Genomic DNA, 18792 nt, shown 5'->3' on the forward strand with positions numbered 1-18792 from the left:
CTCTCTCCTTCCCTCCGAGTTCCCAGACCGGAGACTGGTAAACCTTACCTGGTCTCTGGGACTTTTATAGCCCCGCTCTGCCGCTCAGGATTCCCGCCGATGCTGGTTAGGTAGGGAATTCAGATTTTAACCCAGCGACGATGATGCATCTGCAGTGCATGTCCAAGTCAGGATGGTGTATGACTTGGAGGAGAACGTGGAGATGATGTTCGTATGACACTGCTGCTGTTGGCCTACTCGAGTTGTTGTTGAGTTAGCTTGGCGAGTTATTTCATTACATCCTGCAACCTCTGCGCTAATGGCGGAGGTGTAGACATTGAGTTCAGTGACTAGGGTGCTGTTGAAGCAGACTGCATTGTCCTGGGTGATGTTGAACTTCTCGAGTTTTGTCCAGATGGGTTGTGAGTTTTGCATCACAGTCCTTACTTGTGCCTTGTAGATAGTGGAGAGACTTTGAAGGGTCAGGAGCTGAGTCATTCATTGCAGCATACTCGGGCTCTGTCGTGGTTTGTGTTGATATAGTGAGTCCAGCGATACAGTGACTGAAAGACTACAAACTGTTATGTTCAGCTGGGTGCTCAGGTTCAACTGAAGTGAAATATTGATTTTGGATGCCATTGATATTTTAACATGTGCAATAGTAAATGTTAATCCATTGACCTCACAGGCAGCTGTCAAATGTTGGGTAATTGCATCAATGTTAGAAAGTGTATAATCAAATTTTGTTTTTAAGAGTATAACAACATTTTGATTTCAATTTAGATTTTTTAAATTAAATGATGTAATGTGATCTAGAGAAGCAGCAACACACAAAATATGTTTTCTTTTTCATTGGAGCTATCTATTTGTTTACTATGTAAACACAACTACATAAAGATATTTGTGTTTTTTGACTTGCAGTACCTGGTCCTATACCTAGTGATTCATTAAAAGGAACACCATTTGAGGACAAAATCTTTCTGCACTGGAATGAGCCCGTGGAAGCAAATGGTATCATCACACAATATGAGGTAATATAGATTTGTTAGTTACTCAATGACTAACAAAACATTTGCACCTTCCCTTCATGCACACATTTTGCCATTTGGACAGGCCCAACTTACCTAAAGTGCACAGCACCTGTCCAGGCCTCAGAGCTCCTGAATTTGGTGGGCTGGGTCCTTTGCATGGTCCGCCCGTGCTCCCAGTACAGGCTGCCCACCAGCAAGGGCTCAAGCCTATAAATGGGGGGGGGGCAGGAACACCGGTGTCGTTGTACTTGCAGGCCTGCAGCACCATGATTGGCTGTCTTGGGGTCTTCTGGCTTCTATTTGTGCAACAGCAGCCAGAATGCCTGCAGGTCCAAAGGTCATAGAGAGGCTCCAATGGAAGATTTCACTTATTTTCTCAGGCTTGGCTTGCCTTGCCTTGCTAGCTGACTTCCTCAGCCCCTCTGTGTTGAGCGGGTCCAGGCACAAGTTTCTTTGGGCATCCATCAAAATTGGTACCCTTGTGCCTCAGAGAGGAAACTGAGGCAGGAGGGCATGGGACACCTCCCTGTACTGTCTCAGCTCCATGACTGTCCTTGTCCTGCACTTACTGTACATACAGGCCCAAGTTTGCCTCTGTGGAGAAGTCCTGGACATTCCAAGATGGGGTCCTAATGTAAATGGTCTCTGTCTCCTTTGCCTGTCTGTGGCACCTGGATTATTTTTCAGGTGTTACAAATAGGAATATCTGGATCTGAATCTAATTTTAATTTTTAGAAATGTAATGAATCTGAATTGCTTTGACTAATCTTCATAGAATTACTGATGAAGGCTAACATTTTTTTACCTGAATTTTTGTAGCAATAGTCATCTAAAAATAAACATTCTATGTGATATTTGTTTGTCTGTTACAGCGCAAGAGGAGATAAAATAACTTGCTCATAGGGGTTCATCTTTTCAAATATTAGTTTAAAACAGAAAAGCCTTTCTATTAAATTGGACAAATCCCAAACTCTTGCTTATCCAGTAAACCATCACATACAAATAGGATTTTTTTGTCATCCCATAGGGACAATGTTCACTTTACACATGTGCTATCATTTTGATTAGGTGCCTGTTTGCTCTCTACCCAGTTCTGAGTCATTTACTTCTTTTTCTGCAGTTGTTAGCAGCATTCTCCCTGTCGACTTACTATAACAGATGTGGTGTTTTGTTTCAGTTCATTCAGTCCAACATCTTAGCTATAGTCTGGGAGCAGTCCTGCAATGAAAGTTTCAAGTTTAACTTTTTTGTGAAATGTTGCTATTGTTGATGCCACTTTGTCCAAATAAGCAAGTATTAGACGATTCATTGTTCAGTTCATTGTTTCGTACAGAGAAACAGTGTGGGAAATATATTCAGACAAGGCTGCAGTTCACCCAGAGAAGGAATCCAAGTAGCGCGATGCACAGGAGGCAAGAAGCTGTATTCTCAAAATATATTTGGGGCAAGATGGCTGCTTATCCACCCCAAACTCTCCCATTAACCTCCCAATGCCTGTTGACTTCCCACCTGGCCTACCCCGCATTGGGGTTATTTTTTTGTCTTCAGCATCTGGTGGAGCGGATTGCCCACTCATTGTAGAATCCACTCGATTTTCATTCCATTCATTTCAATGGAATGAAAATCAGGTGGACGTTCCGCTCTGCCAGATTACTACTCAAGCGGTGAAGATGAATATTTAACCCTATTTATTTCTAACCTGTTGGTGATTGGGGATGCTGATTTTCTTTAATTTTTCTGTAACTTTGGTGTCTCTATGCTGCTTACTCCTATGAAGGAATAAGGACATGACTCAGGATCTTGGCTCAGAAAATCAAGATGTAGAATCAGTCTGGGTGGAGCTAAGAAGCACCAAGGGGCAGAAAACATTGGGGGGGAGTTGTCTATAAGCCTCCAAACAGTAGTGGTAATGTAGGGGATGGCATCAAACAGGAAATTAGAGATGCATGCAACACAGGTACCACAGTAATCATGGGAGACTTTAATCTTCATATAGACTGGCCAAACCAAATTAACAATAATACTGTGGAGGATGAATTCCTGGAGTGTGTACGAGATGGTTTTTTAAACCAGTACGTTGAGGAGCCAACGAGGGAACAGGCTATCCTAGATTGGATATTGTGCAATGAGAAGGGGATAATTAATAATCTTGTTGTGCGGGGTTCTTTATGGAAGAGTGACCATAACATGATAGAATTCTTCATTAAGCTGGAAAGTGAAGTAGTCCAATCCTTAAGCTGGAAAGTGAAGTAGTCCAATCCGAAACTAGTGTCCTAAATCTAAACAAAGCAAACTACGAAGGTATGAGGAGTGAGTTGGCTATGATAGATTGGGGATCTTCATTAAAAGGCATGAAGGTGGATAGGCAATGGCTAACATTTAAGGAACAAATGCATGAATTCCAACAGTTATACATTCCTTTCTGGTGCAAAAACACAAAAGGAAAAGCAGCTCAACCATGGCTAACAAAAGAAATTAAGGATAGTATTAGATCCAAAGAGGAGTCAGAAAGTTGCCTGAAAAAGTAGCAAGCCTGAGGATTGGGAGCAGTTTAAAATTCAGCAAAAAAGGACCAAGAGATTGATTAAGAGGGGAAAAATAGAGTATGAGAGTAAACTTGCAAGGAACATAAAAGTGGACTGTAAAAGCTTCTACAAGTTTGTAAAAAGAAAAAGATTAGTGAAGACAAATGTAGGTCCCTTACAGTCAGAAGCAGGAGAATTTATAATGGGGAACAAGGAAATGGCTGAGCAATTAACCAATAACTTTGGCTCTGTCTTCATGGAAGAGGACACAAATAACTTCCCAGAAATGCTAGGGAACCAAGGGTCTAGTGAGAAGGAGGAATTAAAGAAAATTAGTATTAGTAATAAAATAGTGCTGGAGAAATTAATGGGACTGAAAGCTGATAAATCCCCAGGGCCTGATAATCTGCATCCCAGAGTACTAAAAGAGGTAGCCATGGAAATAGTGGATGCATTGGTTGTCATCTTCCTAAATTCTATAGATTATGGAACAGTTCCTGCAGATTGGAGGGTGGCAAATGTAACCCCACTATTTAAAAAAGGAGGGAGAGAGAAAACAGGGAACTACAGACCGGTTAGCCTAACATCAGTAGTAGGGAAAAGAGTCTATTATAAAGGATATGATAACAGGACAATTAGAAAATATCAACGGGATTAGACAGAGTTAACATGGATTTATGAAAGGAAAATCATGTTTGACAAACCTACTGGAGGTTTTTGAGGATGTAACTAGTAGAATAGATAAGGGAGAACCAGTGGATGTGGTGCATTTGGATTTTCAGAAGGCCTTTAATAAAGTCCCACATAAGAGGTTAGTGTGGAAAATTAAATCACATGGGATTGGGGGTAATATACTAGCATGGATTAAAAATTGGTTAACAGACAGGAAACAGAGAGTAGGAATAAATGGGTCTTTTTTGGGGTGGCAGGCGGTGACTAGTGGGGTACTGCAGGGATCAGTGCTTGGGCCCCAGCTATTCACAATATATATCAATGATTTAGATGAGGGAACCAAATGTATTATTTCCAAGTTTGCTGATGACGCAAAACTAGGTGGGATTGTGAGTTGTGAGGAGGATGCAAAGAGGCTTCAAGGCGATTTAGACAAGTTGAGTGAGTGGGCAAATACATGGCAGATGCAGTATAATGTGGATAAATGTGAAGCTATCCACTTCGGTTGAAAAAACAGAAAGGCAGAGTATTACTTAAATGGTGATAGATTGGGAAATGTTGATGTACAAAGGGACCTGGGTGTCCTTGCACACCAGTCACTGAAAGCAAACCTGCAGGTGCAGCAAGCAGTTAGGAAGGCAAATGGTATGTTGGCCTTCATTGCAAGAGGATTTGAGTACAGGAGCAAGGATGTCTTGCTACAGTTATACAGGGCCTTGGTGAGACCACACCTGGAATACTGTGTGCAGTTTTGGTCTCACCTAAGAGAGGATATACTTGCCATAGAGGGAGTACAGCGAAGGGTCACCAGACTGATTCCTGGGAGCGCAGGACTGTCGTATGAGGAGAGTTTGGGTCAACTAGGCCTGTATTCACTAGAGACTAGAAGAATGAAAGGGAATCTCATTGAAACGTATAAAATTCTGACAGGGCTAGACAGACTGGATGCAGGGAGGATGTTTCCCCTTGCTGGGGGGTTGAGCACGAGGGATACAGTCTCAGGATACAGGGTTGGACATTTAGGACTGAGATGAGAAATTTCTTCACTCAGCGGGTGGTGAACCTGTGGAATTCTCTACCACAGAAGGCTGTGGAGGCCAAGTCACTGAATATATGTAAGAAGGAGATAGATAGATTTCTAGACACAAAAGGCATCAAGGGGTATGGGGAGAGAGCAGGAATATGGTATTGAGATAGAGGATCAGCCATGATCATAGTGAATGACGGAGCAGGCTCAAAGGGCCGAATGGCCTACTCCTGCTCCTATTTTTCTGTGTTTCTAGGATGAAGTCTTTGCCTAAAGCAGAGTTGGAGAAATCATCCAATCGTCTTAATTGCACAGTGTTTCCAAATACTGTAACAAAATGACATCATTCAAATTTTTATAACAAGGTTCAATTTCATTCAAAGAATGTGAAAAACCATATTTACAGTAGGTGATTACAACATTTTAATACCACTGGGTAAACCTATATGTTATTATTAACCTAGTTCAATGGGAACGAAATTTGATGTAAACTGGATTTAAGATTTGACTGCCTAAACCAACAGTCATCTCTTGTTTTGGGGTTAAAAACAGAAATTGCTGTCAACTCAGCAGGTTAGGCAGCAGCTGTGGAGGGAATAAACATGTTGACATTTGTGTGTCCCCAGTTCTGATTAAGGGTCCACAACTGACATTTTCGCCTAACTGTCCTCTTCACAGATGCTGCCTAACCTGCTGAGTGATTGATTTTAACCATTATACTGATCCTGTCTTCATTTTTAAAGTTCTATGTCATTCAAAATTGTTCCAGAGTACATGGGAATGCTGAACACTGAGCTGAGCATTGACTGTATTTTTGTTGCAATATAAAATTATCACACTTTGGATTTGAACGTTGAGCATAATGTGAGGTTATTCACTTTGGTAGAAAGAAAAACAGAATATTTTTTAATGGTGGGAAACTATTAAATGTTGGTGTTCAGAAAGATTTAGGTATCTTCGTTCAGGGAGCACAAAGTTAGCATGCAGGTACAGCAAGCGATCAGGAAGGCAAATGGCAGGTTGGCCTTTATTACAAGAGGGTTGGAGTACAAGAGTAAGGAAGTCTTGCTACAATTGTACAGGGCTTTGATGAGACCACACCTGGAGTACTGTGCACAGTTTTGGTCTCCTTATCTGAGCAAGGACATACATGCCTTTGAGGTGGAGCAGCAAATGTTCACTAGATTGATCCTTGGGATGAGAGGGTTGTCCTATGAGGAGAGATTGAGTAGATTGGGCCTACATTCTCTGGAGTTTAGAAGAATGAGAGGTGATCTCATTGAAACATATAAGTTTCTGAGGGGGATTGGCAGGGTAGATGCGGAGAGGTTGTTTCCCCTGGCTGGAGAGTCTAGAACTAGGGGGCATCGCCTCAGGATAAGGGGTCGGACATTTAAGACTGAGATGAGGAGGAATTTCTTTACTCAGAGGGTTGTGAATCTTTGGAATTCTCTACCCCAAAGGGCTGTGGATGCTGAGTCGTTGAGAATATTCAAGGCTGAGATAGATAGATTTTTGGCCTCATGGGGAATCCAGGGATATGGGGATCAGGTGGGAAAGTGGAGTTGAGGTCGATGATCAGCCGTGATCTTATTGAATGGTGGAGCAGGCTCGAAGGGCTGTATGGCCTACTCCTGCTCCTAATTCTTATGTTCTTATGAATTGCAAGCAAGATTAAACTAAATTTCTTACCATATGAACAGGAAATACTGAGGTATGGTTCATAGATTTTTTTTGTTAGCCACCGTTGAAATATTCTTTGACTATTTACATTAAAGATACTATTGATCATAGAATCATAAAGCACAGAAGGAGGCCATTTGGTCCATTGTGCCTGTGCTGGCTCTTTGATGGAGCTATCCAGTTAATCCCACTCCCCTGCTCTTTTCCCCACAGCCCTGTACATTTTTCCTTTTTAAGTATTTATCCAATTCCCTTTTGAAAGTTGTTATTTCATCTGCTTTCACCACCCAACAGGTAGTGAATTCCAGATCATAATCACGCATTGAGTAAAAAAATAAAAAAAAAATTCTCTTCATCTCCCCTCTGGTTCTTTTGCCAATCACCTTAAATCTGTGTTCTCTGGTTTCCGATCCTCCTGACAGTAGAAATAGTTTCTCTAGCCCTCATCACTGGTGTAAATCTCCTCTGCACCCTCTCCAAGGCCTTGATATCCTTCATAAAGTGTGATGTCCAGAATTGGACACAATACTGCAGCTGGGGCCTAACCTGTGTTTTATAAAAGATCAGCATAACTTCCTTGCTTTTGTATTCAAGTCAAAAAGTCCCATCTGATTTTTTTTTTTTAACAGCCTTATCAACTTATTCTGCCACCTTCAAAGACGTGTGCACATAAATCCCCAGGTGTTTCTGTTCCTGCACCCCCTTTAAAATTGTACCATTTCATTTATATTGCCTCTCCTCATTCTTCTAAAATGCAACACTTCACACTACTCTGCATTAAATTTCATCTGCCATGTGTTTGCCCATTTTGCCAGTCTCTGCCCTCCTGAAATCTGTTACTATCCTCCTCACTGTTTACTACATTTCTGAGTTTTGTGTCCTCTGCAAACTTTGAAAATATTCCCCCATACCCAAGACCAAGTCATTAATATACATCTAATACCGACCCCTTGGGAACACCACTGTATACTTCCCTCCAGTCTGAAAAACAACCGTTCACCACTACTCTGATTTCCTTAGCCAATTTCGTATCCATGCAGCCACTGCCCTTTTAGCTCCATGGGCTTCCATTTTGCTAACAACTCTATTATGTGGTACTTTATCAAACATCTTTTGAAAGTCCATATATACAACATCAACTATACTACCCTCGTCAACCCTCTTCATCAAATATCTCAATCTTTTCATAAATTAGATCAATTCAAAGATGTTAAAGATCAGTGATAACCTGTAGTTTTTTTCTTTCCTTCATGTTTTGACAGGTCAGTTATAGCAGCATCAAATCCTTTGACCCTGCTGTCCAAGTGGCTGGACCTGTTCGAACAGTGTCAAAAATGTGGAACAGTACACACCATGTTTTCACACATCTGGATCCTGGGACCACCTACCAGTTCTTTATTAAAGCAAGCACAGTGAAAGGATTTGGTCCAGCTACAGTGGTTAACATTACAACTAATATATCTGGTAAGTGCACAAGTTTTTGTAAAAGCTGAAACAAAAATAACAGTGCTTGCTGTGAGTTGATTTAAGTATAGTATTTTGCAAAGAGCGAAGGTGAAGTGTCTTGAAATAACGTCCCAGATAAGCACGCACACAACATTTACAGTCTATATTTAGATTATATTTTTCCTTTATGACTTTTTAAAAATTCAGCGATCCATGGAAATTTTTATGTCCTGATCAAAGTTAGCTATATTAACTACTGAACAACTTCTCTTCAGTCTGCAATCTATTTGTCATTTCTGATACTTTCTGACATTGTATTCAATGTAAATACAGTTGACCTTTGCCATGCGCTTTAAAGAATATTCATGTTTTCTGCAAAATGACCCATTTTACTGTTTGTTTTTTTGCTTTGCTTTTTACTATCAAAAAGTAGGTCAACCATGGAAACACATCTTGATATATTGTAAACATTAAATTCGTTTTCATAAGATATTGATTAGGCAGTGTTTTGTAGAGTTGTTTAACATTCAGAACATGCAGAATCAGAATGGAAAATATAATATAATTGGCCCAGAAATTCCGTTCGCAGGCCTCCCGCAGGCGGAGGGCTGGGATCTGGAAAAATCTGCGCCTAGACCGGAGGGCTCCCGGGAGGCGCTGAGTTCCGTTGCTGGGCCTCTCCAAACTGCCGGTGCGCAGGGCCCACGTATCCCAGAGGCGCAAGCAGTTCGCCGCATCCCTGGAATCACATGGGCCATGGAGAGCCCATCAGAGAAGGAAATCTCCCTTCATGCATTTGACAGGAAGACCTGTCAAATATATGAATAGAGATCACCCCCAAAACATAGTAAAACTTTAAATAAATAAATAAATAAATCACATTTTTAAAATGACTTTAAATTACAATAAATTAAGTATTTTAAACAAAAATTTTATTTTTTGAAAAAAATAATTGAAGTTTTTAACGGGGCTAACAAACTTACCTTTCTTTAAAGTATTTGTAAATGATTAATCAGTGGAAATTTAAAAAAAAACTTTTTTTCAACTCTTATCCTGGTAAAAGCAGGCCTTACGCCTGCTTTTACCAGGCGCAAGAATTGTAAGTGTTTTCTGCGGGCGGAGGGTCTCCAAAAAATGGAACTCTCCACCCGCAGAGGCCCTTCTCCCAGGCAGGCGGAGGATCTGTCGAGCTTTCTTGACTGATCGGAAATGCCGGTTTCCGGTGCATGCGCTGTGTATGCCTGAAACCGGCATTCCCGTTGGCCTTACGGATGAGCACACAACACGTACCCACCCGTAGGGAACGGAATTTCTGCCTCAATGAGTTTGCAGTTTACAAAATTTTGAGGAAATTCGATTTAAGAAAAATCACTGAAGACCAAATGTTTGCCCTAATCCATGGTAGCACGAGGGTCAGAGGAGTTCTCTCTCTTTTTTCAAAGGAAAGCATCATATCCTTAGTAAAGCAGATGTCTTGATCAAAAGAACTGAAGTCTCTTGAATGTATGGTCAATTGTCAAAGTACAAATTTTAAACTTTAAAAAAACCCAACTCTTTCTGAATAAAACATTGATTAATGTCAATGAATTCAAGGTGAGTTACAGCACTTCAAAGACACAATTTCTGTGTGCTGATTTTTAAAGGATGCCTGGGGCAAAAGAGCATATAACAGTTTAAAAATTACTTCCTATTCATCTATTTCCCTATTTTCCTTCATATAATTCTATGCAGGATTAAAGTGAAAATGTTACTTTTCTATGACTCTCATAAGAATAGAGTTTATAAAATCTGCATTGAAATAACTGGAGTATCTTTTACTCATTTCATTTACATAGTTCGAAATGATAAGAGAAAGAGTGTTTAAAAAGTAGGAAGACATGTATGGTAGTTTATATTTGATTATTTGAAAATATATAGCTGTGTATCCACTAGCTATGCTTTGTACGTTTATTTTACTATAAGCTTTTTGAAACCATCTTTTCCCCTATTTCTGCAAAATTGTAAATTTAATTATTTATTTTTGGGAGTTGTTCACTACAATGGTATACCAATGGTGTATCATGATTCTAATATGTGGCGAGTTCCTAATGTCAGTTCTGCTATAGGGGAAGCACTGAATAAAGGCTAATGTTCCCAATGGGAAGATGATTGCAGTTGTTATTTTCCCAAGCAGCTCTCCTACTTACCCAGCTGCTTTACGGTAATAGACTGTAAGGAGGAAGAATTTTTCCTCCTTTCCCTAGAGAAAATGTAAGCTTACAATATTAAAACTGGTTTTCAGCACATTTTTATCCGCAAGGACTGAGTAGAACCATTGACATTTGCATTTTTTTTTTACTTTCCAAAATCTTGCACATTAATCAACATCTTATTCTAAGATTCAATGCTATGTTGTTTTTAAATTTGTTCTTTTAAATTAAATCTCAACAGCTCCTACTCTGCCTGACTATGAAGATGCAACTCTTAATGAAACAGCAACCACAATAACTGTAATGCTGAGACCTGCACAGGCTAAAGGTGCTCCAATCAGGTAAATTTATAAGCAGCAAACTGTTTCTTCATCAGATTGGCAGGCTGCTGACTACTAATATAGTGCTTTATTTTCAAGCAATATTCATTTGACATTGCTGTCAAGAGGTTTGTTTACTCGGGTCAGGCAAAGTCTACAAAATAGACCTGTAGTTAATGAGAATATATTGTCTTCAGGGATTTTGTAAATTCAAGCCCTGAATGTTCCACATGTCTGCTCTATTTACGTAACTTTTCTCTGCTACTACCGTTTTATTTTGATTCCTCTCCTGATTTTATTGAAATAATAAGCTTGAAGGTTTTTAAAATGGATTAGAAGCCAACTTTAGTCCTCCAAAGTAAAGTTAGTTATCATGCACAAGGTTTCATACAAATTATGGGGAAATTGGAGGAACTAGAACAAGTGGAAGGAGAAGAATGTTGATGAATGCAAACTGTATGACCTCGTCTCACACAAGTGCCTCCATTAGAAATCATGTAGTACCTATTAAATTTTGTTTGGCATGTCTCTGAGATTTACTCTCATATTCTATGTAACATTAATTTTGAGTGACATTTGCTTGTCGTCTTATCAAAGCATTAATGAGGAGTAATTTGTTGACTTCAGTTTTTTTCATGCAGCCATTAATGTGGTCTGAATACTCCACTTTGTAGACACAGTTCTTGATTTTTGGCTACCAGCTTATTAAATTTAATGTTGCCAAATTTGATTCAGCCCCAAATTAAAAAAAAAAAAAATCAGTTCATATCTGTAGCGAATCAGTTTATTCACATTAGTAAGTTTCTTTAACAGGCTCGGTGAAAAAATATTTTTTTTGGAGGGTGGGTTTTATAAACCATACTTTTGTTTTTTGTTTCTGAATGATAATTATTTAAGCCCTTATTCATGGTGCCAGGACAGTTTTCCCCATAGACAGTCTCCATGGATGCTGTTAGTACTGTTCTTGATTGATCAGTAAAGCAATACTTCCTGCAACTCATTTAAAACTCATGAAAGTCACATTTATAGAGAAATGGCAGTCAAGAGTGGGATTTAAACTCAAACCTTCATCAGGAATCTTTGGTGTGAGTCCATGCTCTGGTGAATTGATGGGGCAACAGACTTGTACATTTTATGGAGAGTTGCACCACCTACCATGTCATTTGGGAGGAGTTTCTGATTACCTGCTATTTGCCTAGCAAGGGCTTAAGTTTGTTTTTGTCAGTTGCTCATTAATATGATTTTTTTTGCAACAGAGTATTTTTAGAATTGCTTTGGTCTGAGTCTCATCAAAAAGAGGCTGAAAGAGTAATTTAACCGTTTTTCCTTGCTGTAGCAGGCAATATACCATCTGCTTCAGTAATTTGTGATGGTTCATCATTTAGCACCATATAGCAGTGAGACCGTCTATTTTAGTGGAGTGGACAGATTTCTGTCCATCTGTACCCATGTTACGGTATGTCACTTATATTTTAGATCTGGGTAGTTCCAAGCAAAGATGGATGCAATGTCAAGGTCATGAGGTGTATATGTGTCTCAGTGCATTCTGTCTCCAGTTAGATGACAACTGTAGATTACTGCTGCAAGCAGTAATTATCTTGTGCCAGTGAATCTTATAGAGTAATTTGTGAACAGAATATTCATGTTAAACTTGTCTGAATAAAGTATTATCAGTAGAATTAGAAAAATTTGCTTTTGGTAAATACTTATAAGGAGGATAAATGTAAAATGTGTTTAGAGACTCAATTTAATGTCAGAAATATTTGACTTTGATTATATGATGTATACAATGCTTTTTTGCACAACTGTGTTTAATGTATTTAACCAGTTCCCAATCAGAAAAGCTGAAAGCAGCCATCACATGATTTTCTCCAGAGTGATTGCAATAATCTTTCAACATAATTTTGTAAAAAAAATTTATGTTAATAAGTAACTCTCTTTCTTGGCATTCTAACGTTTCTTACCCCTATGATCACTGACTCTGGGGCCCTGATTTTAACCCAACTTGCCTGGCAGGAATGCAGGGGGTGGTGGGTTCGGGACAGATGTCCATTTTACACATCGTCCGAAGTCAGTGGAGAGTACAATCAGGCGAGGTGTAGAACAAACATCCGACCCAAACCCAGCCCATTCCTGTCGGCCGGTGTAGCTTAAAATCGGGGCTTGTGTAAGTGACTCCTGCTGCTCAGACACCACTTTCCCTCCACTTCAAAATTGTCAGTTTCAACGTGTAAGCTAACAATATCCAGCTCCACTTCTCCACCGTTGTCCTCAATGCCATGACCATCTGTTTTGTCTCATTGCTTTCTGACATCGTCGTGAATGAGTGAGAACTTTCTCTAACTTAACATTGGAAGACTGAATCCATCTAAATTCACCTCCCACCAAATGCTCACTTAATGTGAACCAGATGATTGCAACCTTGATCTCCTGTGTGACCTTCCAGCACCACCCCCGCCCCTCCCAGCCCCCACCAAGCTGAGTTTCAAACCCCATATCCTTTTTATCACTCAGACTGTTCATTTCCACCTACACGCATAACCTACCGCAACTGCAGATGAAACCCTTTTCTACATTGTATTAGCTCCAGATTCCTCCAATGCCCTGCTTGCTGGACTCTCCTACTCCACCCTACCTAAAATCCAACTCATTGAGAACTCTGCCACCCAAATTCTGTGCTACACCATATCCCACTTATATGTTACCCCTGTCCTCCACTGGCTCCTTGTCCCTCAGCATACTGAATTCAAAATTCTCATCATTAATTGCAAATTTTTCCATGGTTTCACCCCTCTCTGCATCTGCAACCTCCTCCACTCATATGTCCTTGCCAATACCCTCTGGTCCTCCGATTCTGGCTTTCTGCATATCAATTCACTCAATCTAACCCTGGAAAACACCAGCTCAGATACCGGAAACATGCATATATTGAAGGGCAGGCTGGAGGAGGGGTCTTCGTGATGAAGGAGCTAAGGCAAGGAGATAGGGTGCCATAGGTGCCAGATCGCCAGTAGGCGAGTTCATGCACTATCTCTGCTGCAGAGGTCTCGGGTGCAGACTTCAAGGGCTGATGGGCATATACCAGGAAATGCTAGGTGCTCTGGACAGTTTGCCAGTGAACTTGCATACACTGGCTCAGAGCATGAAGGAATCCAGTTCCATCTTGTACGTGCAGTCTATGTCAAAGCTTTGCGCAGAGCATGGAGACCATTCTGTCCCACTCTGACAGCACGCTTGTTAATGCTGCACAGCCAATAGGGCTAGACTACCACAGTCCACAGCTGCTTGAGGTGGTACAAAGGCAGCGCAGAGAATTGGCACAGGATAAATTAATTGGGACTGCTGCCTGGAAACTGGGCACAGACCTGCATGATGCACTGCCTGGGGTCGCAAGCAAGCTGTAGAGACTGGAATCCCTTTCTATTCAGAAAGATGCCAGGATGGTGATGGGGAGCATGCAAGGCAATGTGGGCAGTTTGCACCCTGTGGAAGCCTGCCATGCAGCCGAAGCCTAGTGCTCTCTTGTCGTAATTCGCTCTGTCCATGGGGGAAAGAGCCAAAGGTTTTCCTCCTGGCGTAGAGAGCCTTGGTGACCTCCCTGATACAGCGGTGGACTACAAACTGTGAGATATCATCTGCTTCATTCTGGAAGGAGCTCGTTGCATAAAAGGTAAGGGCCGCAGTGGCCATGATTACCACAGGCAGTGCTGTCCATGCCCTAGCACGAGGTTCGAGTTGTGACTGTAGCAGGTGACGTAGCTTGGTGATCGCCTCCTTTGTGAGGTGAATAGCGCCTCAGACATTGCTCATCAGTGAAGCTCGGGTAAGTGAAATGCTCCCTGAAGGGTCACTGAGGATAGGATCTCCTGCGCCGTGCCACCCTCCAACTCCTCCTTCTGCGAGCGGCTCCTGCTTTCTCCTGACTTCCTTGCTGATCCCCCTTATCATCTAGCCCTACCAGGCCACCCGTGACTGCAATAAAACTTTTTAGAATGCTGAAAAAACAGTGAAGCACCAGCAAAAACTTACTCTCAGAAATCAGAAGTTTTCGCAGTCAGAAAACAGGCAAAAATAACAAACCAAATTAACCTGTATGTAATGGATGAGCCCTTTAAAAAATGCTTCTGTAGGGTCCTTTTCTGTTAATGCCACGAGTTGCTGGGTGAGTTAATCACACAGCTGGTCAGGCGCTGGCGCAGCGTAGGACCCTTATTTAAATATTTTAATTAGCAATTTAAATAGTTCTGGCGTGTGCCTTGGACGCCTACACAACAGCCTGATCCTATATGGTGGGCAGCGCACTAATGGCACGTAATGAGCTCAAGCACCCCGCCCCCCACCCCCCCAATATTGGATGCTTAGCTGCTCATTTTGCGCTTGAAAAAGGAACGCTTGCCATCCAATTTCTAGGCCATTATGTCTTTTGAGATAGTCGTATAGTTTAATTTCACATGATGTAATTATTTGTATTTTGTTGAGCCAAACTGAGGTCACTACATTCTAGCAATGAAGAAAATAGATTTGGAAAATTGCTGACGCTAAAAAATAAAAGAAAATTGCCTGATATGCATTGAACCCTTTGAAACTGACTGTCTAAGGTAGTTTTCTATGCAGCAACAAGAGTAAATTGGAGGCAGGATTGCTTCCTAGTAGGTGGCTCAAGGGCAGCATTGATCTTTGAGCAGTTGCCTGCCTGCCCTCTTGATCACAGGTAATGATTGCTCCAAAGAGACGAAGTGGAGGGAGAAAACGATATGAAAAGCAGAGGGTAAGGTATGTACTTTCACAAAAATCAGAAATACCTAGGAACAAGCATAATAAATATTTTTTGTTTCAGCAACTTTATTTTGAACAATCTAAATCCTGCTACAGTAAATATTGTAGAACTGGTGTGAGTTGCCTTAAACATGGTATAATTGAGTTCTTGAAATCTTTCATTATTTGATTCATAGAAACATAGAAGCTAGGAGTAGGCCATTCGGCCCCTTGAGCCTGTTCCGCCATTTAATGAGATCATGGCTGATCATCCAAATTCAGTACCCTGTCCCTGCTTTCTCCCCATATCCCTTTAGCCTTAAGAAATATATCCAACTCCTTCTTGAATATATTTAATGAATTGGCCTCAACTGCCTTGTATGGTAGAGAATTCCACAGGTTCACCACTCTCTGGGTGAAGAAATTCCTCCTCATTTCTGTCCTAAATGGCTTGCCCCTTATCCTTCGACTGTGACCCCTGGTTCTGGACTCCACCGCCATCGGGAACATCCTTCCTGCATCTAGTCTGTCTGGTCCTGTTAGAATTTTATAAGTTTCAATGCGATCCCCTCTCATTCTTCTAAACTCTAGCGTATATAAGCCTAATCGACCCAATCTCTCTTCATATGTCATTCCTGCCATCCCAGGTATCAGTCTGGTGAATCTTCGCTGCACTCCCTCCATGGCAAGAACATCCTTCCTCAGATAAGGCGACCAAAACTGCACACGATACTCAAGGTGTGGTCTCACCAAGGCCCTGTACAACTGCAGCAAGACATCCTTGCTCCTGTACTTGAATCCTCTCGCTATGAAGGCCAACATATCATTTGCCTTCTTAACCGCCTGCTGCACCTGCATGCTTACCTTCAGCGACTGGTGCACAAGGACAACCAGGTCTCGTTGCACTTCCCCTTTTCCCAATCTATTGCCGTTCAGATAATAATCTGTCTTCTTGTTTTTGCCACCAAAGTAGATAACCTCGCATTTATCCACATTGTGCAGATGCATGGCAGATGCAGTATAATCACCCAACCTGTCCAAATCAGACTGGAGTTTCTCTGCATCCTCCTCACAACACACACACCCACCCAGTTTTGTGTTGTCTGCAAACTTGGAGATATTACATCTAGTTCCCTCGTCTAGATCATTAATATATATTGTGAATAGCTGGGGTCCTAGCACCGATCCCTGTGGTACCCCACTAGTCACGGCCTGCCACTCAGAAAAAGACCCGTTTATTCCAACTCTTTGCTTCCTGTCTGCCAACCAGTTCTCTATCCAAGTCAGTACCTTACCCCCAATCCCACGCCAATCTCTTATGCGGGACCTTATCAAAAGCCTTCTGAAAGTCCAAATACACTACATCCACTGATTCTCCCTTATCTATTTTACCAGTTACATCCTCAAAAAATTCCAGTAGATTAGTCAAGCACGATTTACCTTTTGTAAATTCATGTTGACTTTGTCCGATCCTGTCATTGCATATTTTATAATAGATTCTAGCATTTTCCCCACTACCGATGTCAGGCTTACCGGTCTATAATTCCCCGTTTTCTCTCTACGACCTTTTTTAAATACAGGTTGACTATCCCTTATCCGAAAACCTTGGGACCAGCTGTGTTTCGGTTTTCGGAAATTTTCAGATTTCAGAAGGTATTATTTCAGACTGGGAAACTCTGAACATTAAATTAATTTGGTAATGAGTATTTGTATTTAATATAAATTTCAAAAGTTCAGGCTACCTCTTGCGACTGTTCCGTGTTTCATTCCCCTTCCTGCTTCTCTGTGCTGCCGCTCACAGTCTGTTTACAGCTCCCCCTGCTCCGTGTCTCATTCCCCTTTCTGCTTCTCTGAATTCCTTGACTTAGTGGGGGTCTGGGGCTCGACTGCCGCCGCCAGTTGTGGGAAAGCCGGATATCGGCTAACTCCTACGCTAAGCTGGCCCGCAAATCAGGTCGGGGGTGGGGGGGAGAAAGAATATCGGACGGGCCGCTGTATTGTTGGGTTCACTCTCCCGGTACCTCTCTCACACTGCCCGGCTCGGCCTGCAATCTCCTACCCAGGAGGGAACACTGTGACCCTCTGCCCTGCTCACAGGGAAAGGCAGAGCTCCCTCAGTCACACTTAACATCGAGAGCGAAGGCCGGCGTGTCGACAACCTGCAGGAATTCTTGTTCTGGGCCCCGGAGGACCACTCCTGTCATGTTTTGCGCCACTCGGGTCATGTCGTGCGCACGACTTATGCTGAACGAAAAAACTTTCGGTTTTCGGAAGTTCGGATAAAGGATAGTCTACATGTAGTGGGGTTACATTAGCTACCCTCCAATCCATAGGAACTATTCCAGAGTCTAGAATCAATAGAATTCAGATCAGTTCAGTCATCTTTGGCAGTTCCCATTAAAGCAGTAAAGGGTATTGGAGCAAATAGCATTACAGGTGCCTATAAAATTGACTGAATAGTTCAAAATAAATACATAAAATCTAAATTTGAACTATATAGCATTAGAAACTGCTTTTGGCTGAACAAGATTGCTGAACTGTAACGATAATTTAAAAGAAGTCACTTGCCAAGTGAAGTTCAAGTGATGATGGTTTCTGCATAAGTGTAATCAAAACAATTTTCCTATTTTGAACAAAACTGGGAGATCATTTGCACTCTATCTATTATTTGATGTCTAGCATAACTTTTACAGTGGAGTATTTGATAAATGTGCTAGGGACATCTAGTAATTGGATGTCAATACTGAATCAACTCCTATTTTATGTTATTAAAAGTTTTGCTGCTGTTATGGTCTCAGTTTGAAATGTCAGATCTACCCAAAGTGGTTCAAGTGTTCAGTGGACAGCAATCTCAGTTGTAATAATTAACCCTACAAGAGGTTTGAAGAGCAAATTGCTTTTTCCCAGCGTAGTGCTGGGAAACTTGTAAAAAATGAATAGGCTCGAGAGACTAGGACCGAGATGGCAGGCAGTCAACGATGGCAGATAGTGGGATATCGATGGGTCCAGGCAGGTGGCCCAGAAGCAGGTGAGCAAGTCCCACAGGAGTATTAGCAACAGGAAATGCCGTCCCAAAATCACACAATAACAAGGTTAGCAGAAGGTTCAAGTAGGCATCTAAAGGCGCCATGCCTGAGGCCCACGATGGTAGTGGCAACAGGAAAT

General features: G+C 41.4%; 1 protein-coding gene across 8 annotated transcripts in view; it reads left to right on the forward strand.

Annotated features, from left to right (window-relative positions):
- ptprk (protein tyrosine phosphatase receptor type K) overlaps window positions 1-18792 on the forward strand; it is a 702201-nt gene that overhangs the window by 511583 nt on the left and 171826 nt on the right. For all 8 annotated transcript variants that reach the window (XM_085997159.1, XM_085997160.1, XM_085997163.1 and 5 more), the window contains exons 9-11: window positions 901-1010; window positions 8180-8381; window positions 10794-10893. In XM_085997159.1, the coding sequence (XP_085853285.1) occupies window positions 901-1010; window positions 8180-8381; window positions 10794-10893 (412 nt within the window). The remainder of the gene's footprint in view (window positions 1-900; window positions 1011-8179; window positions 8382-10793; window positions 10894-18792) is intronic.

Source organism: Somniosus microcephalus, chromosome 9 (assembly GCF_052327205.1).
Source record: "Somniosus microcephalus isolate GS21.2 chromosome 9, FLI_Smic_1.0, whole genome shotgun sequence".
Lineage (NCBI taxonomy): Eukaryota > Metazoa > Chordata > Chondrichthyes > Squaliformes > Somniosidae > Somniosus > Somniosus microcephalus.